This window comes from Neodiprion pinetum, chromosome 1, assembly GCF_021155775.2.
Source record: "Neodiprion pinetum isolate iyNeoPine1 chromosome 1, iyNeoPine1.2, whole genome shotgun sequence".
Classification (NCBI taxonomy): Eukaryota; Metazoa; Arthropoda; class Insecta; order Hymenoptera; family Diprionidae; genus Neodiprion; species Neodiprion pinetum.
This window is the reverse complement of record NC_060232.1, coordinates 25,864,395-25,879,698: the sequence shown is the minus strand read 5'-3', so window position 1 is coordinate 25,879,698 and position 15,304 is coordinate 25,864,395. Positions and strand designations below refer to the sequence as shown.

Sequence of the window (15,304 nt, the reverse complement as noted above, 5' to 3'; positions counted from 1 at the left end):
CGTTTATTTTTGTATAATATTACAGAATGTAACAACGAACAAATCGTTCTGCATATTTAACTAATATTTTTCCCGAATTCGTTCTAAATGGTCTCGATATTGATTCTGTGACCCTGTTACACAGATAACCGTAGGAACCCTACAAATTCCTATATCTATTCATTGCCATGGATGCGGATCAACAAATGTGGTGTCATACCACTACACTCCTCATCTGTACAACAATCCAAATACCTTTGCAAGGAACTTGTTCTTGCGCCACATTCGTCAAGAATTGCCTGGCTCCGATGACGATGGAGAAGAAGAAAAGAAATTGATTCATCCAGTATATATACGTGCTCTTGATACTACCAAGATTTTCAAAAAAAAAAAACAATCATTGTTCAGTATCTCAAGGAAAGTTTGGAAATTCCTGAAAAGAAAATAATTCATGGCACCCTGAAGCTATCCACAAAGCATGATGGAAATGGAAATATCCAGTGAAGTTGGAAAGGTAAGTTCCTTCTGTTCTTCTTTATTGTTTCTTTTGTTTTTACATTAGTAATGTCACGGTTTGACACTCTCAGATCGTATCTCGTGTGACGTAACGTATATAATGAGATTTGTGTCAGTTATATCGCACAAGATTTTATCGGACCCAGTAATAATTGCGTAAAATCTGTTGCGGAAATGGGAGACGAAGATGATGATGATGACGGTGAAGAACAGGGTAGAAAATCGGAACGAAGACTGACCGGTCCTATGCTAGCAATCTCAAAATTGGCTAGAGCAGCGCGAACCAGTGTCAACGAAGTTGTTATACAAAGTTTTACGTTTGAACAGAATTTCTCCGGTGTACGATAAGTTTTGCCTTATTTTAAAAAAATTGACCAGGGCTGTATTTGTTTTAGGATGGCGGAAGCGAAGACGGCGAACGATCTTCGTCCCGAAGTTCCGCAGGAAGTACTTTTTGCGCCTTGGAAGAGGATTACGCAAAGGTGGGGAAAAAATTTTCGGTTTTTCTTAGTCTCTCTTCGTTAATAATCCGTAATTTACCTACGTTGAATTTGATATTTTGTATAAAGATACTCAAAGAGATGAAAAAGAACTCAGCACTGGCAGCCTTCGAGACTGAGTACACAAGATTGTTCGACTCGTTGTATACGACCCACAGAAACGAACAACGTCTAGAAAACGAATGCGAGGATCTTCAGGTAACGGAACGGATCATTTGCAGAAGTTCACTATAGTCGAGACGATGTTTCAAATAACACGCAATATAGTATAATCCACAAATTACGTAATTTTGGCCTCGAATTTTCAGGAAGAAATCGATGAGTGCAGAACTCAATTAACTGTTGCGGAAAAACAAGCTGAATTATACCGCACAAAAATCGAGGAACTAAAGGAAGACATTGAAAATGCTTTGAAATTAGCGGACGCAGCTCACGATCGTGAACAGGCGGCTCAGGAAAAGATCGCCAGTCTACGTTTGACGGCAAAAAAATTGAGCGATGAGTTGGATCAGAAAAACAGACAACTTGGGATGGAAGAAAAGTTAGTTAATTAAGTGTGAAGAACTTTCAAGTCAGTAATGAACTTTTGATCCTTTGACCGACATTACGTTGAATGACGTTGTAATACTTTTGAATGCTTCAGAGGCACGGCAATCAGCAAGCAGAAGGAAGGTCTGCTAAAAGAGCGTGAAAAAATGCTGGTTGAGATCGACGGACTGCGTCAACGTATCGCGAATGCTGTAACAGTGAATGAGGAACTGGAAAGAAAGAATAGCTTGGTCGATCACAAGATGTTAGAGCTCCAGGACACTATAGAAACACAGACGAATGATTTTTCGAAGGAACGTACTGCGAGAGAACGAGCTGAACAGACTATTCTCGACTTGCAGGAGGAATTGAGATTGAAGAATGTTGATTTGCAGGTACGCGAAGGAAACACATTCGGAGGCCGGTTTTTTGCGATGGGTCCTTTGATATTTCGTGTTGATAACTGAAACATATTTTGGCTGATTTGAATTCTTTAACAATTTTAGAACGCTACCAACACGTTGAAAAACTGTGCGGCAAATGTGGCCAAACTTGAAAGCACTGTAAAAGAACAAAAACTGGCGGCTGAAAAACTGCAGAAACAAATTGAACAATTCATGGTTAAAAGATTGAACGCTCAGGCTGAGATTGATAATTTGAACACGCAGCTTGACGAAATGAGTAAAGAGAATATCGAAAGAAATAAGAAAATAAAGGCCGTAGAAATGGAGAACAACAGGTTTGATCGATTAACCAAGTGCACTACAGTAGCTATATTTTACAAAATCCTTATCGGCAGTGAATCTCTGTTCTGAATTCTTATGTGACAGCAAGTCTTTGTAACAACAGGTTGGTCAGCGAACTTGAGAAGTTGAAGTCCCAAAGAGAGGGTGCAGGAAAAAAGCTGTTCAAGGCCGAGTCAGTCAAGACAAAATTGGAAGCTGAGTTACACAAAGCAAAATCTGTGATCCAATCAATGGAAGCGGACATGGACAGGTTGATAAAGAAATCCGAGAGCGATAAGAGAGCACTGGAGGTGATGCGTCGAGAGAAGGATTTGAAGAATAAAGCGTTGACAACCGCCAGGTCGAACTTGAAGAAACAGGGCCTGTTGCTGAAAGTGCAGGAGCAGGCGAAAATAAAACTGGAATCTGAGGTCAACGAATGCATGACCAATAATCAGGCGTTAAAGAAGACTGAACAGTATCTGGAAAAGGAACGGGACAAATACATCGTCGAGGTTCAAGAATTGGCCCAGAAAGTTGAGGACCAAATCGATTTGGTCAAGATGAAACAGATGGAGATATTTGATTACAAGAAACGTTTGGCCGAGGCCGAAACGAAGTTCAGGCAACAACAAAATTTATTCGAAGCCGTACGTGCTGACAGGAATACTTGCAGCAAAGCTCTGATCGAGGCACAGGACGAAGTGCTCGACTTGAAGCAGAAATTGAAAATCATGAGCAATCAAATCGAGCAGCTCAAAGAAGAGGTTTCCACCAAAGAGTCTAATCTGATCAAAGAAGAATTCCGTAAGTTATTCACACTCTTTATTTCTCTGTTTGTTTTTGTTAATTCGTGGACGTGACTTGTAAGAAATTCACAACTGCTCCTTGCCCTCACGTGTGTTTAGTGCTCGGAAAAGCGGAGAAAGAGAAGGACGCTCTGAAGGTGGAACTGCAGACGGCCCATAAAGATATATCTGCATTACGACACGAGAATGAGGAAAGAAAATTGGAGGAAAAACGACTGAGGCGGACGCTCCAAACCGCCGAGAACGATTTGGTTCGTAACAAGAAAGAAATTGAAATGATAATGAACGAGCGGGATATTCTCGGAACTCAGTTGGTCAGGCGAAACGATGAATTGAGCCTTCAATATAGCCGACTGAAAATTTTCCAAAGTACTATTCGCAGAGGAGATGCTCAGTACGCCCAGAGATTGGAAGACATAAGATTACTAAAACTAGAAGTCAAGAAATTAAGAACTGAAAAAGCCCTTCTCTCCAAAAGTCTTATGAACGTCAGCGATTTGAGACAAGAAATATTTCATTTGGATAGAGATTTGACCCGAGAAAAATTGAAGGTCATGGCTCTGGAAGAGGAAGTACAAAATCCATTGAACATTCACAGGTGGCGAAAATTGGAGGTATAAATTTCGTAATTTCTTTACCACTGGACTCATTTATCTAAGTTTTTTCTAAGTATGTCAGTATTATCTCAGCTAACAAATTCGTATAAAATTATATAAAATTCGTATGATCGAGTATTTTAATGTCGATAAATTGAGTGAAATCGGAGCTCAATTCAACGACTCCTAACTGATTACATTTCATTACTGCAGGGCTCTGATCCGGAGACGTACGAACTCTTGTCGAAAATTCAAATACTCCAAAAGCGCGTGCTAAAAATGTGCGCAGCGATGATTCAGAAGGAGAAAAAGATAAAGGAAGGTGAAAAACTGTACATGAATTTACGAGCCGTTTTATCCAAGCAACCAGGTCCCGAGGTAATAATTACCTTGCAGAAGACGCAGAAGGCACTGCGAGAAAGAGGAAAGAAAATGAAGGTAATTCGTGCAAACGGTCACCTTGCAAAATGTAACGTAATTTCTGAGATAATGAATTATTTATCGCTGAGAAATTATTTTCGCCAATTTCCTGCTTTGTTGGAATAAAATATTATTCATCATTGTTCACAGTGTCTCATCGCGGAATTGAACATGAGCGAGTCACAGGTCAACGAGTACAAGTTTGACCTTGAAAGAATGAACAAGGAGATGTGTTCGTTGAAGAATAAATTTTACTTACAAAAGAAGAAGGAGCAACGTACGAACGAAGCAAAAATCATCGATCTATCCGAACCGATTTTTCCCCCGGTTCCTGTTTATCACAAAAAGTTTTGCGGCGGCGGTTTCAACATGACCGTTCCAACGCCGCGAAACTGTTACGCAATAGAATCTGCTGATTTCAATAAATAACCGCAACGAAGTAAATCTCAGCAAAAAGGAAATAAAAAAAAAAAAACAAAACGATCGTGGTCTTGGATATGAAACAACTTTATCCATCGACCGGAAGGCGTGAGACGCAACTTTTACGCCGTTATCACGCTTGCCGCAACATTCGCGTTCTAGCGATACCAAACTTGTATATAAACATTATATTATGTATACTGTAAGAAGGAAAAAATAATACATCGTATTTACATGTGATTTATCAACGAATACGGCGGTATTACTGGCGCGTGTACGATCAAATCGCAACGAGGGTTCTCCGATGACTGAAAAATAAATGATCAGCCTTCCAGTAGTTCTTCATCACGACCATGAGTGGCGCTGTTGAGCAATGCAACACGTGATCCTGCGCGTTGAACGTGGCTGCAGCTGTTGTCAATAAATACAACGATCAGGATTTTCCACAAGAAATCAAGGTAAATGGTACAGCTAGGCAGTCATTTTCTCCGTTCAAATTCACTAGAGTTACCCGGTATTAACAAAATTTCATTTGCCACGGTGATACGACGCTTTTTCAGCGGCTAAACACAAGGATCACATGCGCCACTTGATAACCCCGCTTATCACTGCAATGGCGGGAAATTCTAGTTACCTTTTTAATTGCGAATGACTTGAGATATCGAATTTTTCAATTACTTCATCGCAGACTCTCACACTGAACTCTTTTCCTCTTGCGCATAATATTTTGCTTTCAATAATCTCGTATACTTACCAATGAAACTGCACTTCCACTCAACCATGCGCTATAATAATGTAATTATTCAGATGGAGATCTGCATCGACAGCATAGAGTCGGCCCAAAATGCAGTAAATGGTGGAGCTATGCGACTGGAAGTATGTTCAGGTCTCTCGGACGGTGGACTAACTCCAACACCTGGCTTCGTTAAGTCTCTGCGTAAAATGACGAGCATTCCTTTGTACGCGATGCTTCGAATTCGAGGCGGTAACTTCGTTTATACCCCTGAAGAGGTTGAGGCCATGCTCTACGATTTGGAATTACTGAAAACCGTCGGCGTGGACGGTTTCGTCTTCGGCGCGTTAACGTCCGATGGAAAAATTGATGGCGAAACGAATAAAAAAATTATCGACACGGCGTCGCCGCTGCCCGTAACTTTCCACAGAGCTTTTGACGAGGTCAATTATAATCCGCAGTTAGCAGCCCGAATGATATCTCAGCTCGGATTCAAGCGGATTCTTACTTCCGGACAGAAAAATTCTGCGGAAGAAGGCCTGGATCTTATCAGAAGTCTCGCCTCCGCGGCATCACCTGGTTTTACGATATTGCCAGGAGCTGGAATAACTCCGGATAATATTAAGAAAATCAAGGACGAATCGATGTGTAATGAATTTCACGCGTCGGCCAGAAAACCGAAGACTGAATTTGGCACCAAGCACAAAATGGGATCTGAGAAGGATTCTAACTCATTCATGGTTGCTGATGAAGAAACAGTCCGGCAGTTGGTTCTCGTTGTGAACAGAGCCTAAATCCGCCAGCTATACCGATCCTTCGATGATTTATTGAACTACTATAATTTAATCTATTAAAGAGATAGAAAATTGAGCCAAATATGTAGCTTGTTTTCACTAACCACTAATTATTTTGAATGCGCCGTCACCTATACTATGCAAGAGCAGTTTTATACGAAACTGGAAATTGTCTACTACTTCGGACATCACACTGGTTATAAAAAGGTCATAACATATAAGCATAGAATTTTTAAGAAGACGTAAAGAATTTCGTATGAAATAATTTTTGAATCCATCTTCGGCCCATTTCATTTCCAATCGAGACTTACCGGTGGTTTTATCGGTCGTGTAAGAAAGGCGTGATCAACGATTTACGAGTAGTTTATACCACAGGCGATACCGTATCAGGGCGCAAAGTTCCAAGCAATCTGTACTGCAGAATTGCGTCTTGCATACGTGGAGAAGATCAAAGTACCACATGTTTTATCAGTTGCAATGTTCTCATTTTACCCGACAATGAAACGTCTAGCAGTGAATGTTTTTAAACATAATTAATTGAAAAAACATAATTATTTGACCTCGTTTAACTTCCAAGCTGGTTTACATGTTGCGTGGCTGTTATATTGAATTTATAATGAAACCACTTACGGCATCAAATGTTTTTGAAATATTTAATAGTTTCCTGGCAAATAAAGCGTGAATATCTAGAAAATATTGTACGAAATGCGTCTGAAATATTTCGAATATAAGGTTTTCACGGACGCTGAAACATTTTTTAAAGCTACAGTGAGCAAGTGAATGAACGAAAGCAACCCTCAAACATTTTCACCCTTACAAACAATTGTTCATGAATATTTAACCTAGCATATCTGAACGATGAGTATACTGCAAATTTTATTATTAGTTATGAATTAAAAACAAGTTCTTATATATAAACAAGAAATTCAAATTGACGAATGTATAACAAGAATACCACGATAAGGCAGTAAAACGTAATGCGCTTATTGTACCCGAATGCGAATCACGTGTTATGCAACTATTGTGTGAAATAAAATGAAAAAGTAGAAATTACTATATTCTGTCCTGCTAGACAAAAGTAGAAATTAAATGCATCTAAAATATGATGAAAATACATATGAGATAATTATGTTAAAAGTTAGCAACATCAAATCTTGACGCGCGATAAGAATAAGCAGAGAGATACGATGCAGCAAAGTACATGTATTATAAATCTTCGAGAAACACTAACAATAAGCTCATTATCAATCCCATGCATGCCCTTATGTAACGATTGAGAAAGTTTTATCACCAATTGCAAAAAGGATCAGAAAAAAAATGAGACTCAGCCAGAATCGAATTTACTACAGAAAAAAATATTCATATCCAAGGCTGCGTGTACCGTACGTGACCTTTGGAACTCAGATTTCCACATAACTGTGAATATAATGAGCTTGAGCTTCTGTTCGATATAAAAAGCAGCGCTGCTATTATGCGACGCAATTAATATTTTCGTGTCAAGTGATGCACTCGACGAAAATATACGTACCTATGTTGAATGGACGCAGGTACACGTATGCAGTGTTTACATTCTTTCTCTCCGACGAAGAGTCAGAAGCTTCTGGAATTCACGTCCAGTTGTGTGATTAAATTATAAATACAAAAAGTGCATGTCGACATCCGGCATATCGATAGACGCGCTGATAAGTGGATCCATAATTGGCACAAAAGTTGACAGAACTTAACGTGTCAGTTATTTGATAACTCGTATGTTGGGCAATTATTTGACCGCGCGTGCCTGATGCTTTCCCATTGGCCAGAAATTAATGGTCGCAAGTCTGCCACGAGACAACGTTGATATGTGCAAGTAAGTAGCTGTTCGTAAAGACGATGTGCTCTGCGAGTGTGTAATGCATGTGTTATTATGTATTTATGTACATATAGTTACTTTGCAGCAGATATATATATGACTTTGCGAATCCATTAACGCTCCAGTTTACGGTGAGACCCAAGACCGTATGCACTATACATTTAACAGAGTAAGAATAATCCGATATCTATCGATATTCGAAATGGTTGTCGGAACGAACGATGGATCCCCAAACTTTGCGAATCTTAACGAACTCGCATCCGAAACTGTAAGTATGATGGAAATGGCGATTTTAGATTTTAAGAAAAAAGTATTTCATTACGGTCATACTCGCACTTTGTAAAAATTGAACTTTGAATGCGCATTTACAAATTTTTGTCAAGAAAGGATGGTGAGGTCAAAATACGTTTAGAATTATCTAAGTTTGAGCTCGACTCAATTTTTATTAATGAATTACTCGGAGCGATGACGCTGTTATCGTATTAATAACTGCCGGATAAATTTGTCACGGACAAAGAAACTGGGGCAAAGTGGGACAGGTCAAAAATTTTATTGTTTTTTCTCTTTATACATTATTTATTATTTAAAAGTTCGCTATACCTTATCTTGAGAAATGAGAAAAAACAATTCACTCTCATTTGGTGTATCAAAATGTGATAAATATTTGTAAGTCCGAGTAAACATTTGGTGGAAACTAAAAGCCTCCATCTCTGATCATATTAACCCATGCATCGAATTTGTCTTGAATCGAAACACATTCTGGGTCAGAATTTTGAGTCTGTATCGTGAAAGAGTCCAACTAAATTTGTACCAAGAGCTGCAAATTGAGAGTAATTTTTTCATGATACAATGCTTTTAATAAAACCTGGTGAAAGTAAAACAATTCTTCTGTTGATCAAAAGGAACAACTCTATTCGTGAAATTTATTTCTTTTTCGTGCAATTCGCAATTCGATCAATGATGCATTTTGTTCCAGAACGGTGGTCAAATTGTATTTGCTACCGACGATTGGTTCGCCTGTGCAGAAAATCTTCTCAAGGTGAGTGAATGTTGATGGGATTTAAAAAACCAGTTTTAGGGTACGATACACATGGTGCATTCCGTACCGAGTCACCGAATCTTAAGCCTGAACACTTGGTTTGATTACAACTTTTTGAGGTACTAATAACACCTCCAAATCACCCAGGTATTTTTTTTATAATCCAACTGTTTTTGAGTTATACATATTCAAAGCTTTTTATAGCCGTGAATTATAAGGGGACACGTATGAGTAAAATTTTTTGTGGCGTTTTGAAAATTTTGAATGGTTCAGGAATGATTCAAGTGTTTCCGAAAGTACGAAAAATATGATTATAATGAAACCTATCTTAAAATGATGAAAAATTATATTTTTGAGGATTATTTTGAAATTTGGTAAATGTGGAAAATTTCTAACTACTCTAAAAGTAGAGAAACATACCATCCCATCGTGAGACTGGCATTAAAATGATCGAAATAGGAAACGCCATTTTAAGGAAATTTATTCAAAATTTCAAAAAGGACGATCTATAAACAGATTCAAATATTTGTAACTCGACGGTTCGCATGAAAGAAAAACTGAAGGTGTTTCGAAGTTGGTATCGTCGCCTGAAAAAAATTTCCACCGAATTAAAATTCGAGTACAAGTTCTAAACTTTTTAAGGCATGACATGCCCCTTAAGAAAATATCGCTATGCGTAGATCTTCTTGGTTAGTTGGTTAACTTTTGCTATTCAATTATCAGTTAAAAATTCTAATTCGGGTGATAACTGTATTGAGAATGATTACGCTGCGCTGGAGAGATTATCATCTGAGAAAAAATAATTCGATCCTTGTATACACGGAGTACAAATAAACAGTGACCGAAATGATTGTAGGATACAGAACCGGTGTTCAAACCGGACCTCTATACGGATTTTGGAAAATGGATGGACGGCTGGGAGACGAGAAGAAGAAGATGTCAAGGTCACGACTGGGCGGTCATTGCTCTGAAGAAACCTTCTACAATAATGGGCGTCTGCGTTGACACGGCGTACTTTACGGGAAATTATGCCCCAAGGTTTTCTATCCAGGCAGCTAAGCTCACGGATGAAGGTCAGCACCAAGCAGTAAATCCCCAGCTTGCTTACGTATATTAATTTCGTCAAAGACGAACTTGCCGTGCTTCAAAATCAGAAGTTCATTAATTTTTTTTTTTATTCATCGTTGTTGATTTCAGAGGCAAAGCTGTTCCCAAAAAGAGAATGCAAAATTGGCACAGCAGCGGACAAATCTCAGATGGAACAAGTTCAGCGCATCGACACTCAGGTTGGTATTTTTTGTCGACAGCTGTAACTGCAGATCCTCGAATATATCCCATTTAGATAATTTTAACAACACAATTCCAGAGTTTTTCACGTCTCATTACAGAGTTCCGAAATAGACGTGATCTGTGTTTTTTCAATTCTTCTCAATCTATAATCGTAATCTCGGTTACGTTGCAATAAATTTGTAATGATCAATCGCGAGCCTCGATCGTTAATCAGGCCGTATAGTTTTAAATGACTAAAAGCGAAATATTGCTCTTTTGAATCAGAAGTGGGAGACTTTGGTGCCAATGACGAATCTCAGAGCTGGATATGAAGAAACACGTCTGAATTATTTTAACGTATTTGAAACCGGCACCTGGACTCATCTTCGATTGAACATGTTTCCCGACGGCGGAATTGCCCGTCTGCGAGTCTTCGGCTTCGTCACTCCTGACTGGGAAGAAGTCAATTCCGATGAGCTAATCGATTTAATGTCTGCCGAGAATGGGACTGTCTGCGAAAGCTACAGCAACGCGCATTACGGGCACCCCAGAAATCTGATCAAGACTGAGAGAGGAATCAACATGGGTGACGGCTGGGAAACCGCGAGAAGACTCGACAGACCACCCATCCTAGAAGCCGACGATTCCGGCGTTCTGCAGGTAACTAATTTCAACGATCTTACATTTTGCCTGTTGAGTTCAAAATTTAAGCTTCATGGTCGAACCGCTGGTCACATTATCTCAAAGCTCGGTCTCGAAGAAATGGATTGGATGAAGATTTTATTTCCCGTATAATTTAAGCACAATTTTGTAACAATGACGAAAGTTCATCCCCATAATTTGAGAATACACTGTTTTCGGCAACTTTGATTGACTTTGATGTTTTCAGGTTCCCGGTAACGAATGGGCAATATTCAGGCTTGGACACGTAGGTGAAATTCACTCGATCGAAGTGGACACGAATTTTTTCAAGGGAAACTTTCCGGACAGTATAAAAATCGAAGGAGTTCTCGCAGACCCTAATCAAGACTCTAGGAGGTGGTCTTGGAAGACGATAATGACGCCAAAGAAGGTAAAGGTATAAGGATGTAAATAAATTTTACGATGATTGTACGAGAGATAAATTGTCCAGATTACTGCGTCAAAGCCGGTAGCAAAATTATCCCAATGTTGTCTATTTTTTTATTTTTTTTTAAGCATGGAAGGATGAAAAATACAGCGAGGGAGATAAAAACAGAGACATTTACATTGCGAGATAAATTTTATTCCATGATTCTTCTATTTTCAGCTATCACCGCACAAACAACATTTCTACAGTACCGACGACCTGCTATCTTACGGACCCATAACTCACGTCAAACTAACCATGGCGCCGGATGGTGGAATATCCAGGGTCAGAATGCTTGGTCACATTTCCCGTTAGTCATTGTTTTTACATCCCTGGTAAAAAAAATGATGTGTATTCCCAAGGTGCAGGTTCGCTTTTCTGGAATCAGAGATTCTGACCACGCGATTGGTGTTAAAGGTGTTAAAGTTTGCAATGCGAAAAATTTATTCGCGAATACTCACACGTCGTGATTTGTAGACTCTTTGAAAACATTTACGTGCATTCACACCTATTACAGTTGAGTTTATATTTAAAAATTTCGAATTTTATCGTTTAGTTTTAGTCTTTATTTGACTGTCAGTACGTTAGGTGCAATCTATTTACCTATTTGTAAATCCCTCCGAAGGCTTGTGATAGCCAAAATCCCCCACAATGTATTAAATCTGCTTTGAATAGGTATTCAAAACGTTCTGCGCAAAATACATTTCGTATGGAATACATGACATGTTCGTGGAATATCAGGATAAATATTCAATTTTGTATATTAAAGCGTTTTCATTGGATCAACCTATTCATCATACTCGCGACTTAATCTGTTGAAAGTAATTCGATAAACTTACGTTTATGATTGTGATATAAATATCTTTTACAAAATTGTGTGAATATTCCTTGAACATGTATAATTTTTGAAATGTTACAGAAATCTTTTTCAAAAACCACACGAATATGTGTATAAAAATGTTTTGGCACTTTTATCAGTATTATAATCTTACTCTGTCGAGTACAAGTCTCGGTACAAGTGAACTCGAGTAAGACAAAGTGATAAATTACACAAAATTTATACGCACCGAACAATCGAGAATAATCTCTGGAAGCCTCGAAAACCTCGGTCGACCCGAAACTAACAGTCCGTTGTGGTAATAGTTTTTTTCGGAACCTGGGGTTTCCCGAAAACATCGGGATTCATTAAAATATTTCGTAACATTCAGTCCAATATTACAGATATTAGGTAAGTTAGGTTACTCACCTTTCGAGTTTCTCGAAAATTTCTTGTTTCCCAAAAATTTCGAGTTTTACGAAGATTCCGGGTTTTCCTAAAATCCCGGGATTCAAACCGATCAGATACAAATCCGCACAGTCCTAATATAGCTACTGTACAAATAAAAGGATCGTTTTGAATATTTATACAAAATGTGTTTGAACAGAGTTCTCTTGCTTATTGTTGTAATAAAAGTTGTCTATTTTTTACGTTTACAAATAATTATTTCGATATTGTAAAAAGGTTCTGCAATTACGTTGAAAATCCATTTAAATATTACTAATCGTAAGACGCGCAGTATCTTTGCAGAACAAAGTTATTAAAAATGTTGTAAAAATATTATTCCGCTGCGTCCAGGAATATAAATTAACGACACTCTCGCGTTTATCAATCATTCGAATTTTATACCTGAGGTCAAAATACGTTGTAACAAATTGGATTCTCACATCAGTTAAATATTTGAAGAAAAACCAACTCGCAACACAATTTAATGCTAATTGTAATACGAATCCCTAATCACGGTTATATAACTTTGATCAATGCCGAATTTTCCTCCTTCGATGAACTTCGAATTTACGATTTATTTCAAGTGAGAAACAGCTTCATTCGACTCAATATTTACATTATTTTACACAAAAAGTAACGTTTAGTGAAGAATAATTATTTCAAGGTAGTAGCAATAAACGTTATCATAAAGAAGAAAGAAATGTTGCGTACTTTGCACTTTGATGTTTGAAACGAGTTTTTTTTTTTTAATCAGAGATCAGTTCTCCGTAATCGTAGAAAATTAACGGCAGCTTAGAGATATCTTCTTTATGAAATTTTAATAAATGTTGCTTTGCTTTGAAGATGTTTCAGAACTGCTGCGCTGAGAAACTTTTTAGAAACTCCCCCTGATTTTAACTCTGCGACGCTCCTCATAGAGTCCGTTATTCAGTTTCCAATTTCTAACGAACTTCCTAATTGGCGTTTCCTAATTTTATGGGACCTGGACCAACAAGGAAGATTCATCAGTTCAGTTTCTGCATGTTTGTAAATATCCTGAAACCTTTTCGGACTAAAAGTTTATCTTAACGAATTTTCAATTGACGCTATGCATTTTTCAGCTCAAAGTCTCACGAGACGAATGCCTAAGGATTCAAAAGGCATCGTAAAAATATTTTATCCGTTGGCCTGCGCTACCAAAAGAACACCACTCGTTGTGCGGTTTTTATTTTGGTACGTACTTGCAGTTCGTAAGCCTGTTTGGGTTAAGAATGTCGTTAAAATTATTCAACTTTAGTGCTTAATATAAACGAACCTTGTCAAATGAATGTGAAATATACAGATAGAGTTTTTTCCAAAAGAGGGTAAGAAAATAATAATAACCGTATGTACGTATACGAAAGTTTACATCGGTAAAAATGAGAACGACTTAAAATGGAATACAAATTCATCGTTATAAAAGTAGTAAGTGTGTATAAAAAGAGTCGCTAAATGATTTCAATCCATGATATTGGGTAAACGATCCAAAATGAGTCGGATATATATTTAGGGATATCAGACATCGAGGATGTGCCAAAGTCCTCTACGAATGTTCGACATTTTTTTCGGTATATATTTAACATATCTTACGAATCTAATTACGTTGCGCGTGATGAATTTTGAGACGCGCGTGTCGTCTTTGTACATTAAATAAATAAGAACCATGAAACGATGCCAGTAATCGAAGATTCGTTTCTAATTGTTATTCCGCTCATCCTTAACGCGAAGCCTCGATCAGGTGATACATGTTTTTACAAAAAAAAGAACAAGAAACAAATTGACTCTCATTTGCGACACGAGATCGCATTGTTCTCTGTCTTCGGCCCGAGAGACGAAAACAGAATTCGCAAACTCGATGCACCGCGTAAACGTGCTGTGATATGTATTTTACGATAATTCCAAGATTCAAGGCAATCCGTTGCGATTCTATTCGAGACGGGTATACAAACGCTGTAACGGTCAACGCAAAACTTGTTTCGGTTCTAAATTACACGGCAGTGATGTCGGTGTGTTGTATGATCGACATTCTCACACCGCGAACCATTCTATAACTTGTCTACAGATCCGGCGGAAAAAACCTCTGTTTATTCGAATGACGTCGGGGCTTGGCCAGAGATTCTTCATCCGACATCGAATTTTTCAGTAAAAATATTTCGCCTAGATAACTTACTATTAGCACGATTTTAAGGAAAACATTCGATACATCCTTTTCTGATATGACGAATAAAAATACTTTACTAAAGAGTGAAATTTACCTCCGTTGCTGACAAATTTTCTTACGTATAGGTAACTGGTATAAAGTAGTAGCCATTAAAGTAATCGTATATTGTGTTACGAGTGCGGAAAGTGGGTGATTTTCGATTAGTATAAAATTCGCTGCGTTCGCACGAATACAAGTGCGAATCGATATTCAAATTTGTACGTCGTCGACGTGTTAATTCGTTGTATAATTAAACAAAAGATGATTTCTCATTCTACACTCTTACACTGAGAAAAATTCAGTAAAACAGGTATCGCTGAAAAAACTGTTTGAATATTGTTGGAATTACGAGAAACGAGGTACGCGTAACCATTTTGCGCTATTTTCGATCCTTTTTTGCTAATTGCAACGCAAAATCAGTTTGTTCGTTCTACTCTACTTTTTTAGTTAAACAAAGCTTCAACATCAATTTATTGTTGCGCAAGCATTAAATTTTCGCAACAGTTACAAGAAAATATAGCAACAGAGATCGTAATG

General features: G+C 38.0%; 4 protein-coding genes across 8 annotated transcripts in view; 3 read left to right on the top strand and 1 right to left on the bottom strand.

Annotated features, from left to right (window-relative positions):
• Crz (corazonin) overlaps window positions 1-4,783 on the bottom strand; it is a 34,068-nt gene extending 29,285 nt beyond the window's left edge. The window contains exon 1 of the mRNA XM_046637188.1: window positions 4,728-4,783. The gene's annotated coding sequence lies outside the window, so the exon portion shown is untranslated. The remainder of the gene's footprint in view (window positions 1-4,727) is intronic.
• Window positions 42-4,590, top strand: LOC124224908 (cilia- and flagella-associated protein 58). The gene is made up of 10 exons (XM_046637144.2): window positions 42-493; window positions 891-977; window positions 1,065-1,193; window positions 1,304-1,536; window positions 1,639-1,918; window positions 2,030-2,262; window positions 2,373-3,055; window positions 3,157-3,671; window positions 3,867-4,091; window positions 4,224-4,590. The coding sequence occupies exons 1-10, from the start codon at window positions 458-460 to the stop codon at window positions 4,500-4,502; spliced, it is 2,700 nt and encodes an 899-aa protein (XP_046493100.1). The 5' UTR covers window positions 42-457; the 3' UTR covers window positions 4,503-4,590.
• A 517-nt stretch (window positions 4,784-5,300) lies between the features above and the next one.
• LOC124224918 (copper homeostasis protein cutC homolog) lies at window positions 5,301-6,020 on the top strand. The gene has a single exon (XM_046637175.2). It carries the CDS (start codon window positions 5,301-5,303, stop codon window positions 6,018-6,020), a length of 720 nt encoding a protein of 239 aa, XP_046493131.1.
• A 3-nt stretch (window positions 6,021-6,023) lies between these two features.
• Window positions 6,024-14,780, top strand: LOC124224914 (allantoicase-like). Of its 5 annotated transcripts, none has more exons than XR_006884943.2 (10): window positions 6,024-8,137; window positions 8,846-8,908; window positions 9,765-9,981; window positions 10,106-10,194; window positions 10,463-10,837; window positions 11,067-11,249; window positions 11,466-11,595; window positions 13,393-13,571; window positions 13,650-13,761; window positions 14,630-14,780. XR_006884943.2 is itself a non-coding variant. In XM_046637162.2 (8 exons), exons 1-8 carry the CDS (start codon window positions 8,018-8,020, stop codon window positions 13,413-13,415), a joined length of 1,200 nt encoding a protein of 399 aa, XP_046493118.1. In that variant the 5' UTR covers window positions 6,024-8,017; the 3' UTR covers window positions 13,416-14,248. The 5 variants fall into 5 exon arrangements, 1 of the variants encoding a protein (XP_046493118.1); XR_006884941.2 differs by having other exon boundaries at window positions 13,393-13,575; window positions 14,630-14,779; XR_006884942.2 differs by lacking the exon at window positions 14,630-14,780 and having other exon boundaries at window positions 13,650-14,248.
• The last annotated feature ends 524 nt before the right edge of the window (window positions 14,781-15,304 follow it).